Genomic DNA, 26,337 nt, shown 5'->3' on the forward strand with positions numbered 1-26,337 from the left:
TTGGCCAAGAGCCCAGGTATTTTTATTAAAGTTGCAACCAAAGGTTGGTTATTACTTTGTCCTTCATTTCCTCCCACCGCCCCAGCCCGCATACCCATTGTGCTGGTGATAGATTGGACAGTTCATCTGATATTGCTCTCTGCCGCACTCAGATCATCATCATTTGCATGATTCATGATATCCATCTAGATTACCATTGATCCAGCACTGTACAGTTCTGGGCTTTTTCCTGAGCTATAATTTTAGCTCAAAAGGAACTAACTCTCCTAAGCTTAGTTTGGGGCTAAACTACGACTACTGGCTCAAGAGCCCTACCAAGGGTATTTTTTTCATATATCTTTGACAACAGGGGTACTGATTTTTGTTTTTAATCAGACTGGAGATGTGAAAGCAGGTACAAGGCATAATGAGGCTTTTGCATCAGGAACACTGTCAATGCAAGTCAAAGTCTAATCACTTCATAACAAAGCCTGAGATCTACTTATGTCAGGGTTTTGCCCCTGCCCAAATACATTTTCACACTGGTTTGTTAAGATGATGTGAAGTGGGCAATCACTTCCGGGGTAATACACCCACATCTAACTGGATCACTGCATCGACCACAGCGGGCATATAAGGACCCATAAAATGGGAGCAACCATGTTTTGTCTCCTTTCTACAAAAGCATCGTAAGTGTAGCATATGTTAAAATGGCCATTCTATGCCTTTGAGTGGTGTATTAAGAAACATGAGCTGATCAGGGAAATGAAACTGTAATATACTGCAGTCAGTAGCCAAATAGAATGCATTGTTGGATGCAAAGTATAAACATTTGAGAGCAGTTTATGGAGTAAATAATTGAAACGAGTTTCCAACTATATGCCCAAAAATTTATAGTCAGAGTTAGTTATCTGGGAGAACAGGGAGTCTAATTTACCCAGTCAATGGAGTGACACACCAGGGATCATCTTGGTCTCTGTTCAAAGCATGCCTTGCCTAAGAGCTTGTCTACAGGTGCAAATTTACCAATTATACAACATGATTTCTAAAGCGATAGCATGACTGATTCCAACACTTCCTGGAACTCCATACGGCTGTTGACAAGCAGGGCCAGCTCTAGATTTTTTGTCGTCCCAAGCCCCCCAAAAAAAGGGAGAGCCAGAGTGTCACCCCAAGCACGTGCTTGCTTTGCTGGTGCCTAGAGCTGGTTCCTGTTGACAAGCTTTTAACGTTGCTCTAATTGCTAAGAGACAGGAGGCTCACTCACCTACTGAAGAGGTTTTTTTTCCATAGCTCATGCAAGTTGGTGGCTACAGTTCAGTTATAAAAACTAAGTTCTCTCCCCCGAAGCTGAGCCTACATGCTATATAGCAGATGAAATCATGCCCTTCTTTTACAAGCTGTGATTTTATATCTGGGTTGGACACATCATTAGAAATGCCGGAAGATTGTCGGAGTGTGTTAAAACCTACCACAAGAGTTGCATCAGCACAGGGATGGACTAAGTCGAATAGAAAGCTATCAGATAGGTGTAAAATCCCCAAGGCCAAATAGTCCTCTCCATTTTGAGTGGTGGTGCTCTCTCCTTTTTATATAAAAAGGGAGCATCAGCATGGACCTGATCCTACAGGCAGAGCCTTGAGCCCCTGCACAGCCCAGTGTAGCCTTGATAAGCAGAAGCGCTCACCTGCTCAATTTTGGTACTGTCATTGTGCTGCTGTGCAGCATTTAGCACAACTTTCCCTGCAATTACGGGTTAGAGTTACACTACGAACCCTCAGGTTCCCAGCACCCCTTATCGCTAGGCAATTTGACTCTAGCTCCACCCTCCATGAAAGGCCAAGCCAGAACCCTGGCACTGAACAGCCATATGTTTGGGACAAGTTCAAATGTCCACTTCATGGCTGAGAGGAACATTCCTTTTTTTAATCTACAGGGAGAATAGATAAGATGATCTAATGGGCTCTTAGAACCTTAAACTCCTTTCCCCTTGTCTGACCGCCTGAATATACAGGCCCTTAAATTTCAGTGCAGGTTAAGTCAAGTCTAACATGTTAATGGCAAGATTTTTCATATACCATAGATAATGGTGAGCTTGCTAAGTCCCTTAGCCATGATCTAAGTGCATACTTTAAGAAGAGTTCTAACTAGTTCTGGCTTTCAGCACGCAGATGTGAGTTTCTTTAACTAACAAACAGTTCTCTACCTGTTAGTATTTACCTGCTACCAGGACTAAAATCCTGCTAGCAGGTAAATACTGAGGCATGCTTGAGGGAAGTGCTGTCCCTGAAAATTATCAGCACAGGAGCTGAGCTTATTGAAGTACCACCCTGCCTCAGAATCATAATCATCTCTTTCATACATCCCCAAGAGGCAGTAGTCAGAGTTCTGATAAAGTTCTGTACATTCATTTGTGAAGAACAGAGAGTTTATCAAGCTGACTCGCTTGTCTTCTACAGCATAATACTGGGAGATTCTTGTATGGAATTCGTCCATTGACAGGGCTCTTCCCTGTCTATAAATGCTCTTCCACCTTGATCTTTAGCAACAGCCAGGGTTTTATAGTTTGAGATTCACTTGGAGAATTTAACACTTCTTTTTAAAATTCACTGAATTTAATTTATTCCTTTGTGCTTATTTCAGGAAAGTTACCATCTCTGTATGAACCTTAATTTACAGCCTGTGAATGAAAAATAGGCTCATAAAATCAGTTTCCACCACTGCTCTTTTCACCAAAGCTAATGACTGTGTTATTAACACACATTAATGGCAAAAGGACATTTCTGACTAACACACTGACTGGGCGAGAAGGTGTGGGCTCAAACTGGAAACTATTTCAGGCTGCTGAGTTTCTAGGTGCTGTTCATAGCTCTAACGGTTTTCATCCCCAAAGATGACAAAACACTTCACAAACCGCAGGTCTGATCCCGCAAACACTTTATTACCAAGCGCCGTGCTCATTACAGATGGACGATTGCTACAGGCGGGACTGAGTCAGGGATTGGTGCTGAGCCCTTTCTTCTTTATCCTCTGCCTCTTCTTGGGAAGAGTAATGCCCAGGCAGAAGAACTCTGCATACAGGCTCACGGATGGAGTGAGCAAGTGCTGCATGGGCCCCCCCAGCCTGAAGAGTAATCTAGGTAACGTGTGTGACACAAGACAGGATCTCTCTGCATCAAATTATAAACCCCTTCTACTGTTTGACACAGTCAGTGGCTCCACGTCTTAGTGAAAATAAGTTGGATGTGCCCAATCGGCTGCTGGCTCAACCTCAGGGAACTGGTCTGACAAGGGGCAGGGGTGCTGCTTGGTGCAGGGGGGCTCATAGGAGAGAGCACGCCCATGCCAGATGATCATAAGGCAGCAGTTCTGCTGCTGAGGAATACTTTGGTAAATTGTCACTAAAAGAGCCATTGCAGAATCCTTCCACCAAGGATTTCTTCCAAAGAACCTCAAGAGAGAGTCCGTTGCCAATTGCCCTTTGACGTGGGATACAATCATACTGTAGTTGAAGTGTGTTGCTATCTGAACATACTTAGCTGCCTGCTGGGCGGTTTCCTGCACCTTCCTCCGAAGCAGCTGATACTGGGCTAGATGGACCAGAGGTCAGATCCACTGGGGCTAGTCCTATGTTTCAGTATTTCTGTGATGGAGTGAGGGGAGTCCCACTACTACTTTCGATACCCGCTGCCCGTGAAGTTGACAAGCACTGTCCCTGAAACTAGCCCATCCAAATCCCCTCTCCCTAGAATGTCCCAAGAGGCAGAGGGACAAACGTACTCCTTGTAGAAAACCACACAGGCGGAATATCAAAAGCACAATCTGCTAGCAGTTACAGAAATGTCTGAGGAGTCAGAACACCAGTGATCGGTGGATGCCCGAGAAGATGGGATTTCCACACATGTTGGGGCACTTTCAAATATACCATGTGAGTTAGCTTACAGAGCACAGAGACCATGATCTGTGCCTCTAAATACATCTGCCAGAAAGTCACACGCTGTGCTTTCTCGCATGTGCAAGCACCCCCGATTACTGGTAAAGCTAGCTATTGGGCAGATGGTAGAAGGAAAAAAAAAAAATCTCTCTAGGGTGGAGCTATGAACTCCTGTGCAAAAGTTCACACACAGGCTTCAGAGATCTCCCTTTGAGACAAAGATATAAAACAAGCACAATTATAGCATCAGCTGACCAACCACCACACCCCCTTTGGCCAATAAGGCCATGGCTTCACTGCAGAGTTAACTCAACTGTGACCCCTAACGTAAGTCTGGTCCACACCAAAAGGGCCAAAGAGGAAAGCAAAACTACAGGGTGGGTGAGAAAGCATACTCTCAGTATGTGGGAGAGACTGCTGGGCTCTGGGTGTTTCACAGAACCACGATAACCCCCTGCACTTTAACAAAGCTCAGTTTGGCCCATATTTTGCACAAGAGATACAAGAGGTAAATCTGGTGTAAAGCCAGAGCAACTCCGTTCACCTTAGCACTGTGCCAGCCTGAAAACACTGCCTCAGAAGGGGGTAAAAATGATCAAACGACACTTGGCTCTGTAACATGCTTTGAAAATGCAAAGCAGCGTATAAAACATCAAGTAATTAATGCTTCCGACACCCCTGTGAGGTAGCCAAGTGTCTGTTAGCCTATGTTTACAGAGCTCTAGTTGCCAGGAGAAACATTTTTCCTATTCATACCAGTTCTGAAAGAAATCAGAAGAGGAGTATACAGATTTCTGTGCTTACAACACAATGAGTGGGCAATTTGTCACTGTGTGTGTGTGTGTGTCTGTCTTTCTTCTAGCGCAAGCAAAGTCTATAGCTTGCTGGTGGCGACTGTGCTTTTGGTGATATTTTTAGTAGGTCAGCGGTGTCCCAAATCCAGCAGAGAAACAACCAACCCCAGTAGATGGGGTCTGTTTGGAGCTACATGAGGAGTTTACAGTGTTCACCATTTCCCGTGCTGTCTCCTGCTCTCTGCGCGATAACATTGTTGGCATCAGATTTTACAGGTCACAGGAAAAAGAACTAAATTAGAATTTTAGAGATCAATGAGTCCGTATTCATTTATATGCAAAAATATTTTAAAGGTATCAAGAACAGCTTCTGAAAGCTTATTTTCCCCACATAGGCAAATGATTTTTCATCAGTGAAGGAGAAGGTGGTCAGGGAAGAGGGCCTTAGCTGTTTTCCATGCTAAACTTCTTTGTTTTCCTGTTAACTAAGAATAGATAAGCTTATCTAATTGCTTTGGGGAGGGGGTTCTCTTTTTGCTCCTATGGTTTATGAAATTGTTGGATAAGAAATCTAATTACTTGCTGTCAGTATGTGTTTAATAGAAGAAGCAGACACAAGTGGTAATTTATTTTTCTCAATCACCACATTAGGCCAGAGGTGCAATTTGGATTCCTCTCTCATTTCAGGAGGTGGGCATTTCTTTTGAAGGGTTGAGAAGACTACGGAGGTTGCATGTAAATGTCGAGGGTTTTTGTTAAATAAATAAATCAAGCAACGAGTTCTCTATTTGTATATGATAAAAAAAAAGAACACATTCTCTTTTTATTTAATTTTATACATACTATATATATAGGTCTGTCTGTGCAATTGTACAGCCAGATACCCCAAAGCAAAGATGTACCCTCTGGAGAGGGGCGGGGGCCTGTGTTCCAATGAGAAGCATATTTCTGCAGCAGTGACCGTTTCAGGCTGGGCACTGACATTGTGTGGGAGCAGCACCTACCTACCTTGCCTGTGACATATGCTCATGAATACTTGAAGCTGAACATGTCAGCGCCCTGTATTATGTTAAGAGGGAGGGGTTAGGGCAGGGTGCTGCTGCACTGCAAAAAGCTGCTAGGCAGCCCAGTGTATAAAGATTCTACCAAAAATGAGCGAGGCTCATTGAACCCATCCTGGGTTTGGCTTCTCGGGCGCATGCATGCCTGGAAAGGCTAATAGGCAATACAGACCTCATAGGGGAAGTGATGGATATCCACCACTTCTAGTGCATTCTTTAGAAGTATGGAAAAGAATTTGCAAAATAACCTCTGAGGCCTTTTCTTCCACAACGAGCGTGCAGCACATTGGGATGTGGAGAGAGGGTCCCTAAAGCATTTATGGTTTGTTACCACTTCCGCAAACTAACTGAAATGCTTTCTCCTATTCCCACAGTTTGACATGCAAAGGATAACGCTGGAAGAGCTCAAACATATTCTGTATCATGCATTCCAGGATCATTTAACAATGAAGGACATTGAAAACATCATCATCAATGAAGAGGAGAGTTTGAATGAAAACTCTGGCAACTGCCAACCAGAGTTTGAAGGTGGTGAAAAGTTGTTATGCCTTTTCTCTCTAAGGTTTTCTTTGTTATGAAACTCTAGCTGGATCCTGAGGTCCTCTCCGACGGTTTTAATGGGAACTGACCTGATTAGTACCAGTGAGCACTGGTCTGCTTAAAAGCACGGTGAAAACTGACTATGGACCTCAGAATTTGAGCCTTAATCTTCTTTACTCTGTATCCATGAAAATTGGGGACGGGGGGCTGAAGTGTTTTAAGTATCAAACTGATACCTTATATGGTTTGCAGTACATTTACAAGGATTGAAAAGGTCATCTACTAACTAGATTTTATGACTACCTCATAGTATCACTTAAAGAGACTATAAAACACTTAGGGATCCTTTACTCTATATCAGTGGTTCTCAAACTTTTGTACTGGTGGCCCCTTTCACACAGAGGCTTGCTGAGTGTGAACCCCCCTTATTTTTTTTCATATTTAAAGTGTTTAATACCAGTGTAAAATGTAGGAGGCAAAGCAGGGTTTGGGGTGGAGTCTGACAGCTCATGACCCTCCCCCCCCCCCGAAATAATCTCGCAACCCCTGGAGGGGTCAAGACCCCCACTTTGAGAACACGTGCTCTATATGACTAACCCCCATCTTTATATAAGATGGATCTTGTGACAAATTTGTCAGGCTCAGTACCAAAATCATGAACCATTTTGGGGTCAATTTCTTGGTATCCTTCCACAAGCAAGGTAAGTCTTCCCCACCAGTTTCCCCTACACTCTCTTCCCTTTTCATCACTTATAACACAGTAGCAAACCTACATTTAAACTTAGTCCGGATTTGAAGTCAACAAATTGCTTAAAGGGGAGGAAGAATGGCTGTTAGTAGATTTGTTTAAAGCATACTAATCAACCATCACAACCCCCTCCCTAAATAGCCTTCCTTTACTAGAGCTGTGGAACAAAACCATTTTCTTACATTATTTAGTGGGGAGTGAATGCCTAGCATTAGAACCTCTTGCCTTCCAGCTCACTGTTTCATAGGCTGCCCATCTGGCTTTCGGAGCACCACCCCAACCTGCTCTTCATGCAGACTCCAGCTTTTTCAACATCCGTGAGTGTGAGCCCATGCACGAATTGATATGAGTTTTCATGCTCCATTGGGAATAGTTTCAGTCCCTTGGCATGAACCCAAGAAGAGTCAGGTGGTGCAAAAACCAAAAACCCCTCCCTCCCCCAAACCAATATCGGTGAAAACTGTCAAGGAACTGAAAAGGTGTTCACCAAAGTGAGCCACCTCTTAAAAAAAATGGTTAGAAGGTTATTACAAGCAGAAAACCCTGCAAAGTGTTCTGAGAGTCTCTGACGAAAGGCTCTTTGGAACAGGAAAGTTAATAATAAAGAAAAATAGGATAGCTCAGTGAGAGGTCAACGGAGGAGGAAATGGTGATTCTCTCAAGAGTAGCTACTTCTCACTGATAGCATTTCTGGGGACTGCACAATGGTTGGTATAAAATGATGAGAGTGTGCGCGAGCCAGAGAGCTTCTCAGGGAGACAGGAATCTCTTTAGTTGGCTCATATCCTTGTGAGAGGCAAGTTTTAATCCTTGTAATAGAATTAGCACAATGAATTACAACTGAGCTCTGGAGTCATCTCTCTGACACTGGTTAATTACTATTGATCGTCCTGAAATCACCTAGCACTTGAAACCTGGCATAGTTCTTTCTCTGCAAAAGAGAGAATGTTACCTAGGCAAGCCAACCCATTAGCACAAAAGACAGTCAAATTCTGCTTTGTGATATTAATCTACTAAAAAAGTTTGGCCCCTTAAGGTCCCGATCCTGCAAAGATTGACACATACACATGGGCTTAACCTAGCATTCTGGAACTAATTACGGTAAGTCTCTGGATGATTTGAAAGAGACAAGGTGGGTGAGGTGATCTCTTTTATTGGACCACATTAAGAATGACTAGCTTTGTATTCGCAAAATTGGGGTTAAAAAAAGTTAGTTCAGTGATTCCACAAGCAACGTTAACTGAAGTGCTTGACGGATGGTGTCACATGCAATTTTGGCTTTAATAGTCACAGCCGCTTTTATACTTTACCCAGCGTAAGATTCCAATGGGAAAAATGAACCAAAGTTTAAAAAAAAAAAATCCCATCTAATCTTTCATTTCAAGTTTAAGAATGCTTATCATAGAATATCAGGGTTGGAAGGGACCTCAGGAGGTCATCTAGTCCAACCCCCTGCTCAAAGCAGGGCCAGTCCCCAACTAAATCATCCCAGCCAGGGCTTTGTCAAGCCTGACCTTAAAAACCTCAAAGGAAGGAGATTCCTCCACCTCCCTAGGTAACGCATTCCAGTTCTTCACCACCCTTCTAGTGAAAGTTTTTCCTAACCTAAACCTCCCCTGCTGCAACTTGAGACCATTACTCCTTGTTCTGTCATCTGCTACCACTGAGAACAGTCTAGATCCATCCTCTTTGGAACCCCCTTTCAGGTAGTTGAAAGCAGCTATCAAATCACTCCTCATTCTTCTCTTCTGCAAACTAAACAATCCCAGTTCCCTCAGCCTCTCCTCATAACTCATGTGTTCCAGTCCCCTAATCATTTTTGTTGCCCTCCGCTGGACGTGTTCCAATTTTTCCACATCCTTCTTGTAGTGTGGGGCCCAAAACTGGACACAGTACTCCAGATGAGGCCTCACCAATGTTGAATAGAGGGGAACGATCACATCCCTCCATCTGCTGACAGTGCCCCTACTTATACATCCCAAAATGCCATTGGCCTTCTTGGCAACAACGGCACACTGTTGACTCATATCCAGCTTCTCGTCCACTGTAACCCTAGGTCCTTTTCTGCAGAACTGCTGCCTAGTCAGTCGGTCCCTAGTCTGTAGCAGTGCATGGGATTCTTCCATCCTAAGTGCAGGACTCTGCACTTGAACCTCAGATTTCTTTTGACCCAATCCTCTAATTTGTCTAGGTCCCTCTGTATCCTATCCCTACCCTCCAGCGCATCTACCTCTCCTCCCAGTTTAGCATCATCTGCAAACTTGCTGAGGGTGCAGTCCACGCCATTCTCCAGATCATTTATGAAGATATTGAACAAAGCCGGCCCCAGGACCAACCCTTGAGGCACTCCGCTGCCAACTAGACATGGAGCCGTTGAGCCAGACGATCCAGCCAGCTTTCTATCCACCTTATAGCCCATACTTCTTTAACTTGCTGGCAAGAATACTGTGGGAGACTGTATCAAAAGCTTTGCTAAAGTCAAGGAACACCACATCCACCGCTTTCCCCTCATTCGCAGAGCCGATTATCTTGTCGTAGAAGGCAATTAGATTAGTCAGGCATGACTTGCCCTTGGTGAATCCATGCTGACTGTTCCTGATCACTTTCCTCTCCTCTAAGTGCTTCAGAATTGATTCCTTGAGGACCTGGTCCATGATTTTTCCAGGGACTGAGGTGAGGCTGACTGGCCTGTAGTTCCCAGGATCCTCCTTCCCTTTTTTAAAAGATGGGCACTACCTTAGCCTTTTTCCAGTCATTTGGGACCTCCCCCGATTGCCATGAGTTTTCAAAGATAATGGCCAATGGCTCTGCAATCACATCCGCCAACTCCTTTAGCACTCTCGGATGCAGCGCATCCGGCCCCATGGACTTGTGCTCGTCCAGCTTTTCTAAATAGTCCCGAACCACTTCTTTCTCCACAGAGGGCTGGTCACCTCCTCCCCATGCTGTGCTGCCCAGTGCAGTAGTCTGGGAGCTGACCTTGTTCGTGAAGACAGAGGCAAAAAAAGCATTGAGTACATTAGCTTTTTCCACATCCTCTGTCACGAGGTTGCCTCCCTCATTCAGTAAGGGGCCCACACTTTCCTTGACTTTCTTCTTGTTGCTAACATATCTGAAGAAACCCTTCTTGTTACTCTTAACATCTCTTGCTAGCTGCAACTCCAAGTGTGATTTGGCCTTCCTGGGCTTCACTGAGTGTAGATAGTTTCCCACAATAAGTTCAGAGTGAGAGAAAAATAAAAGGATACTAATCTAGAAGAGCAGACATTTTTAGGTATAGACTGGGCCTCAGCTGTAGCTCAAGGTTTATTTAGTTTACATCACTTAGGGCTTGGAAAAATTTCCTGCCCTCTGCAACGTAGTTAGGTTGACCTAACCACTACTGTAGATCAACAAAGAATTCTGCTGTCGACCTAGCTATAGCCTCTCAGAGAGGTGGATTCCCTACACTGACGGGAAAACCACTCCTCTCACTGTAGGAAATGCATGGTGGTGCAGTAGTATAGACATCTGGGCTACTATAGCAGCCCCATACCCTGATTTAGATGTCACCATATCCTTCAGGACTGGAACCAATTTAAATGCAGAACAAGCTTGATTGTGAAGGGCACTAGTTTTACCACCACACTGATTTGATAAATGAAGTATTGCCCGCGATTTATTTACTAAGAACACTTCTTTTGTGCCCACCATATTTAAGGTAGTTTCATTTACTAAAAACAATGCAGTTTGTGCATTTTGAATTGATTTCCAATTTCTAGCCAAATGGAGTCTGACATTTTTTTACTTGCAGTTATTAAATGAGATCCTCCATTCACCATTTTCTAATATAAAAAAAGCAAAAGTTCAATAAATGTGCAACACTTAGAAATTGGAATAAATGCGTATAGATCTAGTGCATCCTCTTGGTTAGCAAAAAAGTACCACCAAATCACACCAACCAATGACAATCGACCTGTCTTTAGGAACAATAAAAAGCGCAAATGCAAAATAAGATCAACATCCATTACTTAAAATCAAGGTTTCCTGCTTGCTGATTTAAATCTTGATTAAAAATGGAAAGTTGATGTAAAGCAAAGCGCTTAAAATCGTCATTACCTGCTGATAACCCACTAATGTGACTCAACGGGGGAATTTCGGGAGGTTCCGAGATCAGCACAGAGCTGGGCCTGAACTCTCTCACCCTGGATCTGCTAAAATTGGGCTGGAAGTGTCATATGCTCAGTGTCAGCACGTTGGTACTTCCTGCTTCTGAAAGTACAGCGGGAACAGCTTTTTCTCATGGGATGTTGGCGCTGCTGGTGCCAGACAGAACCCAGAAGCATATGGGCCCATTAAAAAAAATCATGAGGAAAAAATATTAGCTTTTATCCAGTTTTTTGGTTCAAAAATAGCTGAATTCTTCAAAAGTTTAGCTGTGACACTGGCACTTTTCAAAGTGCTTTCAGGCCCAAAGACAATGTGCATCTTTCCCCCATGCGTAGCTGTTCACTTAAGTATATACTCTGCTGCCCCAACTATACCTATTACACAGGTGCCAAACTTCAGTGCTTGGCTCCAAAGCAAGAAGGTGGGACTTCATGGAGTCGACATGCCTTAATTAAGCAGTACCTTTGCAGGTAAGGCATGTTGGAGTGCCCCGCTGGATTTTAGCAAGACTTGTTTGGGGTTCCCCCCAGCTAGTTTAAGCCTTCTGCAAAATCAACACTAACTAGCACCATTGAAACATTCTTCCCAACAGAAGGACACTGCATGCTCTTTCCACGGACACAGACGCTCAGTGGGTCAGAAGGGATAATTACCCCAGAGAATCTCAGGGCTAGTCTACACGCAAAAGTTGTACCACTCACTATACTGGTACGACCCCCTAGTGTGGATGCACTTACAGCAGTATAGAAGGTTCTTGTACCACCATTGCACTTTATAGCGTATTCTTGTAAAGAAACTATGCTACTATAAGGCACCTTTTATATTGGTGTAACTGCATCCTCACAAGGATATACCAGCATAACTACCTCTGTTAAATATAACTATTGCTTCAAAACCTCTGTCCATGCCAGGCCTTAGCAAACCATTTTCTCTATTTTGTGGCCTGAGATTCCCTTGTCTGGGTACAGACTTTCAGGATTACACTTTAAATTGTGTGCGTCAGTCCCTGTCTAGTGAAAGTTACATACACATATCCAGATGTCCAACCCTACACACCTGGAGTGTTTGGCTTCTATATTTAGAGTAAACTGAATGACTCTTGGAACCCAAATCTGCATCTGAGACCAAAATTGCCACCTATCCAATGACAAAGTCTCTGCTCTGGTAGAGGAAAAAAATGGAATCACCCCCCACCCAAATTAACACACACATTTTTCCCCTTTTTCATTCAGATTTTCCAAGGCACCACAAAGTCCTGAGAGCTCCATAGAAATACCTAACAAACAGAAGGATACACACTGTAATAAAAGAACACAGTGTCATTGGGCAAAAGAAATTAATGAGCAGGCCAGGGGAATGGAGGCAAGAACCAGGAATCAGTATATATAATTTATGGCAAAGAAACAAGCAGTCAGCAAAAATGAGACAGCCGTTCACAATTACACTAAAGCCTCTTGCCTGGCAGTGCCTTAAATCAAACTGCACGTGATATCACAGGAAAACTAGAATGTCTATATGCTGATGACTGCACACACATATTTCATCCTCAAATGTGACATTGAAATTAACAGGATACAATGGAGCAGCTGCAGCCAAATGCCACGAGTCTCTGCTCCTTGCCCACAGTGTGAAAATGCGGAGCTGACTTCCTCCCGTTATTTTCCTAACTCTATTCCCAGACAAAGGGAAAGAAACCTGGGACTTGTCCATACCAACATTTAGAGCGTGGCAAGCTAGGGTGTAAATTTACAGCACACTAGCTTGCTGCACATGAAGTGTGTGATCGCAGGGTCCACATGGACAGTAACAGCTCCTTAGTGCACTGCAAAGAGTGGATCAAAGTGCACTGTGGAACTGTTAGGACAGGTCTACACTCACAGCAGCACACAGAGGACACGTGCTGCACGGCCCACTTGCACAGGTATAAATAGCAGCATTGATGGGGAGGCACTGCTTAGTAGCGTAACATGCCAAAACCTTAGGGCACGCTCAACTACATGCCCGAGCAGTGCCTCCCCCATCTCACTGCTGTTTTTAGTGGTGTAGCATCCTGCGGCTTCCCCACTGCTTGTCCCTACCAGAGCCTTTCAGAGTCAGGGACAGCGACACGCTGCATTGTGGATGCAGCCTGTTTTGTACTATGGCACGTAGCTACACGTGCCCTACGTGTTGCTCTCACTGTAGGCGAGGCTTTAATGTATGGCAGCATGGTCCACATGCACAGTTAGTGTGCAGCAAGTTAGCATGCTATAAGATTTACACCGTGACTTGCTGCAAACTCAGTGTTTGTACAGCCACGCTCCTAGTGTTGTTCGCTGCGTGCAGGAATTATGACAATGTTCACTGTAAATATTTTGTAGCACGTAATTTGAATTTGCTGGATACTGACCAGGTCCTATAGCACCTGCATTTGAAGAAGGCTCATCCTTTACTTCTAGCAATAGCTTACCCATGATAACACTGGCCAGATCGGACATGGTAGCTTTATGGTAGAGGTTGCTGACTCAGGGCATCCCTCAGATACTATGGCTTTATTTTGGTCAATGTTAGCTCTTTGTGGCCTCTTCCCCAACCCAACAGAAGAAAAACTGCAGCCACTCTCTGCCCCTGCAACCTCCAACAGCTCTTCCTCCACAGAGGTCCAGCATAGACCCTGGGCCATATCTTGCCTGGCACCTGTTATATATGCACACGTCTTCGTTAGTGGTCACCCGACATTATTCAGATGTTCATTGGTGCTGCTGCATAGCTCATTTCCTTTGCTGTGCTTGCTCTCTGCTGAGCCCACTGGGACCAGCCCCTTGTATCTAGTTATCGTACATGAACGAGTTACACACTCAGTGAACTCCACCAGGGGCTATTCCCACTTGGCGACGCGACCCTCTCCTCCCCCCGCTTTAATAAGATTCTCCTGCTTTGATGTGACAATCTTCTTGCAGATAACACTTGCTTCCTGGGAATGCCTTTATGTAGCTCAATCTCATAGATTGCCTTCTTTGGGTAAACCTGCTACTCAGCCTCTCACATCCCAGAGGGATTCCTGACCCTGACCAGTTTCAGAAGAAAGCTCACATCCGACTGCTGTGCTTACTCCGAACACACCCAACCACTGCTAAGATTGTGTTCATCTCCTGTTTTGAGGAGAAAAAGTGGCTAGCCTCTGGGAGAACTCCAGTCAAATAAACCTAGAGGAAGACCTAAGTGTTATGCTTAAAGGATTTCATTACTCCCAGTCCTTCCAAATAGGAAAACACAATCCACAGCCATAATGGTACAGAGCCTAGACCCCACTACAGACAGGTCTCTGCTGTAAAATGCTGACTTTCCTCATTCCAAAAACCCCAGCCTTATCTTATCAGGGAGGGCCAGCATTAGAGCTTGGCTAGTTATGACCCATATTAGCTGAATCTATCCTGGCTCTACCTAGCATCCTGTGCAGTGTGCCTAGATATTCATGGTAGTTGTCTTTTCTCAGACCTTTCCCAGTGGAATAAAGGCAAGACAAAATATTTTTTAATACAGCTGCAGAGAGCTGAACTCTGGGAGGACAAAGCCCATGAGGCGGTCTTTAAAAAAAAATCAAGCTCTCGGCCCACTCCATCGGTCTACTTTGCTCAATACCACCAGACACTTATTTGTGTGTATATAGGTGCACCTCTCACCAAAAAAAAAAAACCACCATCTTCCTCTAGAATGCCATTGGCCAGCTCTGTGGCTGCTACAGCCTCATTCAAAATCCTTGTTTAACCAGACTGCATTACAGCTATAGGAACTGTAGCTCAAAGTGGGTTCTGTTGCATTACACAACTCTTGCGAGTAGACAGATCAGGGCTACAGGAAGATTATATTGTAATGAGTGGTCTCCGAGAGCAATTTTGTTCAAGGTGGCAGCTTTCCTTTTCGTAGGCAGGGCAGGAATTCACACCCTTAGCACAGAGGAGCCTGCCATAAGGAAAAGTGGGGCCCTGGGACTGACAGGTTTCTCCTGCTAGCTGAATTCAGGATCTGGCCCTGATCAGATGAAAAGTTTGAGCACACACAACTCCATTTGACTCAGCACCTCTCAGGATCAGATCCCTTGTGATTAGTGAAGGGGCTTGTGCATGATTCATAAAACTGTCTCTCTTCCTTCCTCCCTCTGCTTCCACCCCCATCAACACCAGGTACAGTAGGCAGTGCAGAATAAGACTAAGACTGGCAGGAATAATTTAGGCCCACAGTGAATCACCAATGATTTATTCTTTGGAGATAGAAATGGAAGATTTGTTTGTGCCCTAATAAGTTCAAAAATCAAACAAAACAAACAGACTTCTAAGTTCCGGCTACTCAAATCTCAAATAAAACCTGTGGAACATTTTAAGGACATTGCAAACTTATTGCTGAACCAATTTTTCCATTTACCAGTGTTCTAGGTAACACAGTCCTGTTGATTGTCTTCCTTTCTAAAGAGAAATGCAGCTGGCCGAGTATAGAGTGTGCTGGGGTGCAGAGGATTTCTTATTTCTGACCACCCAAATACTGCCTCATCATATCAGTGAGACGCATGAAATAATCTTGTTCATTTGTAGAATATAAATTCAGTATGTCATGATCTTCTATTAAAATGAATACAAGGGACTGATCAATACAGTGATGCACAATATAAGAACCAAGACAAGAGAAGTAGGCAGACAGGAAAAATAACAGAATACTAGATATCCTAGGCCTGATTCTGATCTTAGTTATTTCCATGTAACTTCTAGCATAAAATAATGAATCAGTGTTGGATGAAAGAAAAAAACCAAACAAACCAAGGAAGAAAGCAACAGTGAGAGGATAGAATAGGAAAAAGGTACAGGCTGGAGTTCAGGATTTTTTATTATTATTATTATTATTAATTCCCCAGAAGAGGAAACAGTATACAACTGCCACAATGGGGATTTTTACACTCTCTGTGCATGGAAATTGACTCCCCTATTGGTTTCTCTGACCTCGGGGAAAAAAAGGATGCTAAAGAAACAGCCATTTCCATCAAAATACCACCTTTTGAGAAGGAGTAAGGATGTACTGAAGTGTTATTGCAGGGCAACTAACATTCATATGGGAGTGGGCATTACAATTCAAATTTCCTTACCCCCTTATGAGAGGAACAAACAGTAACACACTCAGAACTGAATATCTGGAGCTTTCCGACAGTTATGAACAGCTTCCGCGCCCCCCCCCCCAACACACACACTTTCTGCATGCCTTTGGATATTCAGGTTCCAGCTGGCATCAGAACCAGAAGGGCAGGGTATCATGAGAGGAAAACCCATTCTCATGAAACCACCAGCCCAAGCTTTCCACACTTGAGAAGTTCAGAATCTCTTCTGCTCATCTGAAAGTCTGTCAAAACTGGAATATTACCTCAAACATCAGTCATTTGAGGTTCTCTCATTAGTAGTCTGACTGACCATGGAGGCGGCAACTTCATGTCCATGTTATAACTAGGATACGGGGGAGCCATATCAAAATTTAGCGATTACCATGCTTGTTTGGAGAAGGTTTATAATCACTAGCAGTAAGTCAGTGCTTGCCATAAATCAATCAGCTATGCCCTCTCCCCCTCCCCTACACACACCAAAATAAGAAAGCTATTTGCTGCCTAGCAAATACAGATAAGACAGATTTCATACTTCCTGTAACAGCAAACTTAATGATACGCCGAGTTGCTATAGCACTTTAGTACTGTAGCAGAGGCTCCCTAAGCACTTGCCAAATACTAAATCGTTACAATAACCCTGCAAGATGGGGAGATGGAGACCTGGAGGGGTAAACTGGCTTGTACAAGGTCATGGTGTGAGCCAATGGTAGAGATTAAAAAAAACAAAAACAACCATAACTCCTGACTTCGAATATTGTATTTTGACTAGTAGACGATACACCTGTTTTCTACAGGATATTTAGAGAAAAAAGTTTGCCCGCTATTCTGTAAAAGTCATTTTTAATAGGTCTCCTTTTGCCTGTACACTGAAAACTCTGAATGCGCTTCCAGGAAGTGATGTAACCATATTTAACCACGGCAATTGGGCACAATATTTAGAGCGAGTTGTCTGATGAGACCCCCCGATCTGGAATACTCTCTGCTCAGTTCTGAGCACCGCATTTCTGAATTCCTTCCAATTTGGCTACATCTTTTCAGTCAAGACCAACATAAATGATTTATAAGGAAAGATTAATGGAGCTATATCTAAAGGACTGAAGAGATGGTCAGTTCGTGGATTAAACAGCAGTAAATGTAAACCCTTCTAATACTTGTAAACAGTGTTTCAATGCCAAGAGGAGACAGCAATGGGTTAGGAGTTTTAACTAGGAGCAATGGGTGAAGTTAGTGAACATGCAGGATGAATACGATGAGAATTGATCACTTGATTGTTTTACAGGCCTTTTGGACAAAGCATTAGAAAATACACTGCAAGAGAGCAAATCCTGCATTGGCAGAAAGATGCACTAGAGGACCATAATACATGTGTCATCAATATAGAATCCAAGCGAAGTTTCCAATGTTGCTCTAAGGACTATAAAAGAAAAAACTGATCTGGGGTTGTGCGAGGATACCTGGCGTATCAGTCTGTATTGAGAATAAAAGGGCTTGAATTTACCCTTTGAATTTAGCATGTGCCAGGACTGGGCAACATGCGGCTAGACAGTCTCCCTTTGAAGTGCACAGTGGAGAATTTAAATTACTGGTATGGAAATGTAACTTCTTCTTAATCAGAAGTCAAACAACTGGGGCTGGCTGGAGTCTGGGGGAATCTCAAAGTAATAGACTAGAGGTTTAACCATTCAAAAGTCAGACCAGTGAAAAGGGTGGGGTAAAATTCAATTGATATGGATTTTTTTTGCAGAGAGGCTACAGATGCAAGAGATGTTAAGTGCGTATTATGATACAAAGAAAAACTGGTGAAAGACTAAATACTTCCAGTTGTAATACTCCTCTATTTTTTTCCTCCCACTTTAGTTCACTCCCAGAAACAGAACAGACAGACCTGTGTACGGAAGAGCCTTATATGTGCATTTGCCATGGCCTTTATTATAAGCGTCATGCTGATTGCAGCCAACCAGATCCTCCGGAGCGGCATGGAATAGCCTTTCAACATAACACTGTGAACCAAACTCACCATGCATGCGCATGCCAACGGGTGAACTTTTTCCTCAATCAACTTTGAAAAGGGAAATAAAGAAAGAGGTGGGCAGATAAAGAACCAGTCGACAAGAAACCCGAGGCCAGCAGTGTAATACGTCTTGTGAATCAACTACATCCTCTTGGCAGGGACATAAAAGGGCTGTCTTAATGCTTTAATGGTTTAGTTTCCTAATGCAATAAACATACAGGAGTCCTGAATTATTGCTTCAAAACGGCAGCGGTAACTTGAAGGAGGACTCACTTTCATCCAGAGTTATATTTTGTGATTCTGAAGAAGCGCAGCCTTACGAGCTATTTTTGTGGGACTGTCTTTTAACCTAGGGGGCCAACAGACTATTTTGAGTAGCTTTCCTGGAGTCCCACGTTCCCAGGAAGTCGATCATAGTGTAGCCACAAGCAAATACAGTTTGTTTTACTTCACCTACTTCGCTGTGTTTTCCCTTATGACTGTGCGCTCAAGTCTATGGCATTGGAGGGGAGCTAGAAAGTCCTTGTATAGTATTTTCAAATTTCAAAAAGGAAAATTTGCTAGTATTGCGCAAATTTTTATTTTTTTGGTTTTAAACCCACCTTTGACACAAGATTGTGGGGGAAGCACTCTGTGCTTTTTTTTCCTGTCTCAATCAGGGCTTTTAAAAGAAAAGGAAAAAAAAAAGCTTGCTTTAGCACATGGGCATTTTAAAAATCTGTGCACAGTCTTCCTACTGAGTCTGCAACCAGCGCTATCAATTAAAGATCATCATGTTTGGCTCCATCTGTGCATCAGAGGTCACTCACTGGTTTTCAGCAAACTCGCTTTTGCCCTTGCTCTAAATTGGTCTTGCACAAGCTTCTCAGACACCAAAAATCCTAGGAGAACTCTTCCAATAAAAACAATATTTTTTGAGTCCTGGCTCCAATTACACGCTTTGTTATGGAAATGAGGTGTCAGAAGTCTCTATGCTAGGTACCTTCTATTAAAAAATATATATATAAAGTAGCTCACACCTTTGACTTTTTGGTGGTGTTCGTTTTTGATCATTCGACTGTTCTGTCTTTTATCAGGGGCAGTTTTTCCCCTCGTGCGTAGGCTCATGGGAGAGAAAACTGAAAAGCAGAAAGCAACAAGCAGCGGAAGAGCTCAGAGTAGAAAATACTGCCATATGTTACATAGCACGTCAGCCGTTCAGATCCTGAGAGTTACTCATTTTTCCTGGAAGAGATTTTCACGAGCGGCACAAACAAGATCAGGGAGTTATGTAGACAAAAGGTACAACATGTACTGGGACGAGCACAAGAACTACGCATGCTTGATGCCAGGATCAAATATGGAATTTTTATTTTTTTAAACAAGGCATGATCCTTGCATTTAGCTTTGAACGATCCTCGCGTGATCTGGGTACGAGGTAGGGGTGAAAGTCACCTGCTATCGTCAAATGGACAGCGTGTGTCCGGGGAGGAGAGAAGGTGTTGGCTGTATTTCTTTAGATACCCGAGTGCAGGGTTAGAGCCCTAAGAGCTGCAGGAGTCGAGTGCTGCCAGCTACGTTAGATGCCCCCAAGGGGGTGGAAAGCGTCACTGTGAAAAGTGGGGCCAAGGAGCAGATGCTTCACCTTTTTAAAGGGAGGCAGAGCTTAGTCTCCAACACGCACTTCCCCCGGATTGTCAGTGGAACTTTGAGTGCGCCGGCCACAATCACTGCAGAGACACACAGTGCAGCCAAGCATCTTAAACCCTGATCTGTCCTGAAAACTAACAGTCTTTTTGTTTGGCTACCAGGTTGGTCTGTTACATGTAATGCGTATTTTTATTTGGTCTGATTCGAAAGTGATCACGATGGAACCATTCCTTCCTCTTCTTCTGCCTCCTCCTCCATCTACAGACACTTCAGCCATTCACAATGGATGTGTTCAGTATCCGTCATGGATTTGCATTCCTCTTCTTCCCCCCCCCCCCCTAAATCCACAATCTTTTCATCATCCATCTTTTCCCTGTTTGAGCAAGACAACTTTAGTTTTCAAAGCAACCATGCAATTTTTCTGCTTAGGTTTCAGGACATGGCGTGCGTGCACACACACCCCCCCCCCTTCATTTCTGTTCTACTGTGGCCAAAACTGGATCAATGGGTAGAATATTCTCCGAGAAACATTCCTTCTCCCAGAAGGAGAGATTTACATACGGTATGGGACAGGAACGGACTTCAAAACAAAACCAGATCCTTGGAGAGTTCTAAACACATGCTTCTCGTCACTAGGGAACAGAGATAGAGTTAAAGGCTTTCTGCAAGGGACCCGGCAGATCTAGTCGACTAATGAGCATTGAGACCTTGATGCTGTAAATGTGGATGACAGTTTCACATCTCAGGGGCACGATGAAAGTGGCATCACTGGAACACAGCATCAACACTACTTATCACTGGGTGATGTTTATTAACAATTTGCAGTTATTGCCTGGAGGCTTAACACTTGCTTAATATTCCTAGTTGCCTGGTTGATGGACCATATTGGTGCCTTTTGAAAGTTAGAAACCAACATTCCACATGGAGAGCAACCGAAGCCGGAGACAAGCGTTAAGTTATGGTCTGACCCAGCCCCCCTGGTTCACTTTCTGGGGAGCTGGATCAGATCACTGGGGCCAATCCCAAGACCCTTCCCTCGGGCACAAAACTCCCATTGACATCAGTGCGAGTTTTGCCTGAGAAAACTTGGCTCTGGGTACATTAACAGATCAACATGGGTGTGTTGATCAGTATCGTAATAGTAAATGAAAGTCTCAATTACTTTAATCATCCCCATTCCCTGAAAACAACGCATGGATTTCAGTAGGTGTTTGTGTTTAATGTTTTAGTTTATACAAAAAACAGGATTGTAATTTCATATTGTTCAGCATAAATATTAAATTGATACTACTAGAATGTTATTAGGTTACATAGAAGGACTCAAAAACATGTTCCCGTTCTTAGTCAGTTACTCAGAATACGAGAACTCCAAAGCCACGTGATGCTGGATTCATAAATAGGAATTAGACTTTGAAAACTGATCCTTGACCACAGTTAAAAAGCTCTGTTCTCATTCCCCGCGTGGAGGGGAGCCTGGCATGCATCAGGAGTGGGATAAATCCCGCCCTCCAAAATACAGGCACACAGTACTGCATGTTTAGTAATATTAACTACTGCACGTGGGCATGTCTTGCACATCGGTAACTCACTCCGCACCTTGCATAGCGACACTACAAGTTCCATGGGAATTTCAGGGGGTGCTCCACATTGCCTTTTCATCCCAAATGGCAATCGCTAAGGCAACCCTGGCTATACAAGACGTGCACAGTGTCACAGAAACATGCAACAGTTTCTTAAAGAGAACACCGCCCAATTTCATTAGTGTTGGTCAAACAGTATTCAAGCCAAGAACTGATAAACTTAGCCTGCCTTTTGGTTCATGCATCATTCCCAGATTCTGAAAATACACTTGTATCTAAGGGCTTGTCTAGGTGGAGGGTTGCACTGGTTTGTCTAACTATGTGAAATTCAACAGATTGATTTAAACTGGTGGAAAACCTCTGAGTGGACACACTTATTTCAGTTTAAGTGTAGTACTCTGGTTTAGCTAAACCAAACTAAAACAATGAGTGTGTGTCCACGCATTTGGATTGCATCAGTTTGATCAAACCAGTGTAAGTCTGCATGTAGAAAAGCCCTACGGTTTTGTTACTGATTGGACGGTTCTTATGTCAGTTGGTGAATGGACAGCTACAGGCATCTGCAGTGTGGGATTGATCATATGGATTTTAATGCTTCCTATTGGAAGGACAAACTTTTTAAAAACAGGCGACTACTGAACAACAAGAAAGAGCCCATCTGATAATAATTGGAGAGGCATTTGATATTTGCCAATATTACTGCGAACATGGACCGAATCTGGAAATTCATGAGCAGTTAAGCATATGAGCCTCCCAAAAAGCTGAATAGGAGGTTGTTGGTTTGTTTGTTACAGTGCCAGCTTGCCAAACCTGTATAGAGCTGGGTAAGAATCCATGTAAGGAGGATTCTGGCTCGGTCTTACATGATCCAAGATGACATTTTAGGCTGGTTCAGGAATATTTTTCATCCTGATGCTTTACATTTAAAAAGGTAGATCCTGGTTTTCAAAAGATGTGGAGCACGTGGTCACTTCAGTTGGAATTCTAGGCACTCAGCACCTCTGAAAATCTTTTGAGGCTTTCGTAGGGGTTTATTTATGGTACAGTCTTGGATCAGTAAGCAAGACAGCTTTGTTTCTTTAACCTTTTGCCCTACGGGAGCAGAGAATCTCTGGGCAGCCTCAAGTTGAAGTGGTGGATGAATGAAGCTGCAGCTAGGGAATAAGCGAGTGGGTCAAAAACAACATCAGAAGTAGCAATTTACATAATCGTCAGCCGAGCAAATTGAACATGGTAGGCTCTCTGTCCAAAAGCACCAGAATTGACCTTCATGTAGCTTACACCTTTAACCACTGCCAAAGGAGAATCTAAGTCAGATCCAGTATCTGTGCAGACTGAGATGAAGTTACAAAATGTTACCATGCAGCATAAGTGGGAACAATTGTCTGCTACCGAGTTGGTACTCACACCATTGTTAAGGTTACAGCAAGATTTTCCACAAGAGAATGGTTGCAGTAAATTAGGGTCTGAATTCAATTACCAGTCAGGAAATAATGAGCATTTTGCCCAGCCATATCTTAGAAAATTGACTCTCTGGAATAGTTATCTTGTTAGGAAAATTAGCCACTAGTGTCTCACTTTCCTTTACACTTCACTGTAGCTACACAATCCCAGGGTCAAAGAAAACTCTAAACCACACCCCAACACACACTGAAATGTCTCAAGTTGTCTAGGCTAATACAGAGAGAGTTCAGCACCACAAATTTTATCCCCATCAAGAGTTGTGCATTGAGAATTCTGTCTGAACCCATTTATTAGCTCTGGTCTCTAATGCCACCTCCATGGCCCTGCTACCTAGCCTGCCTCCTCAGCTCTGCACCCCACAGAATCTCCCCAAGAGCCTTTGACCTGGGGTGGCAGAATAGATGGGGACAGAACATGGAAGAGGACACTTTCTTCTCAGCCCACCCCTTACTCCTCCCACAAGATAACCTTAGTCTAATCTTGCTGAGGCCAGGGTTAAAGTTGTGATTTTGAGGGACTGGGTACAGACAGACCACATTGAGTATTCTAGGTGTGTACTTGCACACTGATGTTTAGATGTCTGAATTGGTTGGTCAGGAAGTTGGTGTGGCTTTTACTGGCAATGTCCTTGAATTCTAGTGACTGTATCAAAAAGGTGATGCAATCACAACCTAAACTCCACATTAACCAAGGGGTTTAGATGGTTTCAAGAATATGTCATCCTAAGATTATCAGTCACAGCATCCTAGTGAGCTCTCATCTATCTGCTTATGTTATTGATCTGAATGAATGCAGAAAGCCCAGAACAAAGACTGTACAGTAATTAGAGAGAATCTTTCTGTGCTTAAAGTGTGTTTCTGGCTTCCTATGAAGAACTCAAAGAATACCTGATGGAACTCGATACAGGACTGTGAGCCCTGTCCACAGTTCCAATCCTATAGATGAAATTCCATTTTGAAGTGCTCACATAATACAAGGAGCTTTATGCCAGTCTCTCTCCCTTATCCATTCAAGATTTTATACTCAACTGCAACTTTTATGCACTTGTGTACACACACACACAAACACACAGAGCTGTCAAGAACTGTTGTCCCTCAGAAGCAAGAAATTAATAGTCCCAATTTAGCTGTAGGTCTGCGACAGGAGAAATGGTATTTGATCATTCACAGAAAGGAGTTACAATTAATAAGAATGAGGCTCTCTACTTTACCACCAGATACAATGAATTATTGAGTTTCAGGTCTTTTAAAAAATTGGTCATCTTAAGTCTGACCAAGTGTCTTGATTCATATATATTCATGCTTAAATGGAGGAACAACACGTCTTATAGCAGCCATATCTTAGTGAAATAAGAGATTATACTCTAATTGATGTCAGGAAATCTAGTGGCAGAGCTGTCAGTTTCTAGGAAAGTAATGGGCTTCATTCTAAGAATTTAATATTGAACATTCACTTTCATCTCTATTTTGGCTGCCACTTTCATGAGGACTATCATTGATTCTATTATTCACGTACATGAATTTTAACTTTCTGGGTCAAAGGCAACACTCCGATTTCTGGCAGAAATCTTTCCTATAAATCTCAGGAATATTCAGCATCTCTGAATGGACTTGCCAATTTAAGTCTGCAGATTCGAATGCGCTCTCATTTGGAAGGAAGAGGGGCAAGTTAAACCCTAGTATTCAGCTAAAATCCATGGCGACTTTGCTTGCGGTTGAACAGAATTGGGAATGCATGACTTCCCCTCCCTGCCCTATGGTCAGCTACACTGAAAATTCCCCTTTTTCGGGAAGTAACATGAGTGATTGTGGGGGAAGAGATAATGGGAAGAGTTGGAGTGGTGAGTTTCTTCTGAGCCATCCAAGGAGAGATTTGAAATACCAAGGTCATTCCAGGAAGATGCAGCAGCAACCAGAGAGCATTATATTAGTGTCGCATTTTTATTTGTTGAAAATTTTCTGACCAGCTCTACTCGTTCAGTAAAGTATTGTCAAAACATGCCGTTGTCAAAAATGAACCGTTTCAGAAAGACACAGATTTTGAAGAACTTTTCCAGCTACAGGGCGGACGTGAGAGCATAACCTGACCTTTTTGATCTGAAAACAGATGTTTCGACAATTGTTTCACAAAAACTTTCAGAACATTTCGGTTTCGTTCCAATGCAGAACAAACCCAGAGTTTGAAGCCTTGAAAGTTTTCACAGGCTGGTATTGTTGTTTTCTGTCCAGTCCTATTCAAGAGTGATCATTAACAGGATCCTAAAGAGAAGTCTGTCTTTGCTTTGTTATCACCAATAGCCTGCCCCAAGGACTGTTCTTTCTTCTTTTAAACTGCATTCCTATCAAAATGGACTCACATCTGCTAGTCCTGTGTCTGAAACAGCAAACCCTTCCTCACATGGCTCCTGTGACTAAATCCCTGACCCTGCGAACAATTATGCATATGCTTCACTTTACTACTGTGATTAGCCCACTGATTTCAAAATTAGGCATGCTCATGTTTGCAGAATTGGGGCCTAAGAGATCAGGACCCTCATATTATACATCTGTTTTGATTTTACTTGTGAACAAGAGCTTCTATTTTCATATTCTTCCAGACTAACACACAGTATTAGCATTCCTGCCATCCTTGTCTAGACATGCCAAACTGTTCCTGCTTCATTCAGTGGCTCCTGTTCTCACAAATCCCCATCAACTACAGGAAACATATGGGGTGTGATTCTTTTCTCACATACACGGGTGAAATCAGGAGTAAATCCATTGAAGTCAATGGAGTTAAACTGGAGTGAGACCAGAATCAGCCACGCTGACATTCATTTTATTGTAGGACCTGAGTAATTGATGCCTACTGGCTCAGCCATATGAAATCCAACATTACTAGTTTAATTTATATACCTCAGCGTTGCATCCGTCATTATTTCTGCTCCATTTCTCATTCAGTTTTTTTTTTTAAAAAAAAAAAAGTCATTTTTGCTCATTAACTGAAGACATGGTATTTTAATTAAGAACAATCATCGCCCACACATTCAAAACCATAATGGTTAAAAAAATTAAAAAAACCTTTGTACAAACCAATGTAAATATTAATATAAATGAACTTGGCATGCAACTTAAATAAATTCTATGTTATTACAATGTTATCTGAGTGTATAAAGAAGTGTATAAAGAAAAACACAGACTGCCATATGTACCGGTTGTTTCCTCTAACCAAACACCACTGTAAATATATAATGTGTATAAAAAGATTTTAATTTTACCATTATTTATGCAATAGAAATAAAGTTTTCGTTTCTTTTGACGAGGGATGAAATTTCTTTTTTGTTCTCA

At 42.9% G+C, this 26,337-nt stretch overlaps 1 protein-coding gene across 1 annotated transcript in view; it reads left to right on the forward strand.

The window, feature by feature from the left end:
* Positions 1 to 25,956, forward strand: part of CALN1 (calneuron 1) — a 175,302-nt gene extending 149,346 nt beyond the window's left edge. The window contains exons 5-6 of the mRNA XM_074974472.1: positions 6,143 to 6,296; positions 18,185 to 25,956. Of these exons, the coding sequence (XP_074830573.1) occupies positions 6,143 to 6,296; positions 18,185 to 18,312 (282 nt within the window). The 3' untranslated portion in view covers positions 18,313 to 25,956. The remainder of the gene's footprint in view (positions 1 to 6,142; positions 6,297 to 18,184) is intronic.
* The last annotated feature ends 381 nt before the right edge of the window (positions 25,957 to 26,337 follow it).

This window comes from Natator depressus, chromosome 17, assembly GCF_965152275.1.
Source record: "Natator depressus isolate rNatDep1 chromosome 17, rNatDep2.hap1, whole genome shotgun sequence".
Classification (NCBI taxonomy): Eukaryota; Metazoa; Chordata; order Testudines; family Cheloniidae; genus Natator; species Natator depressus.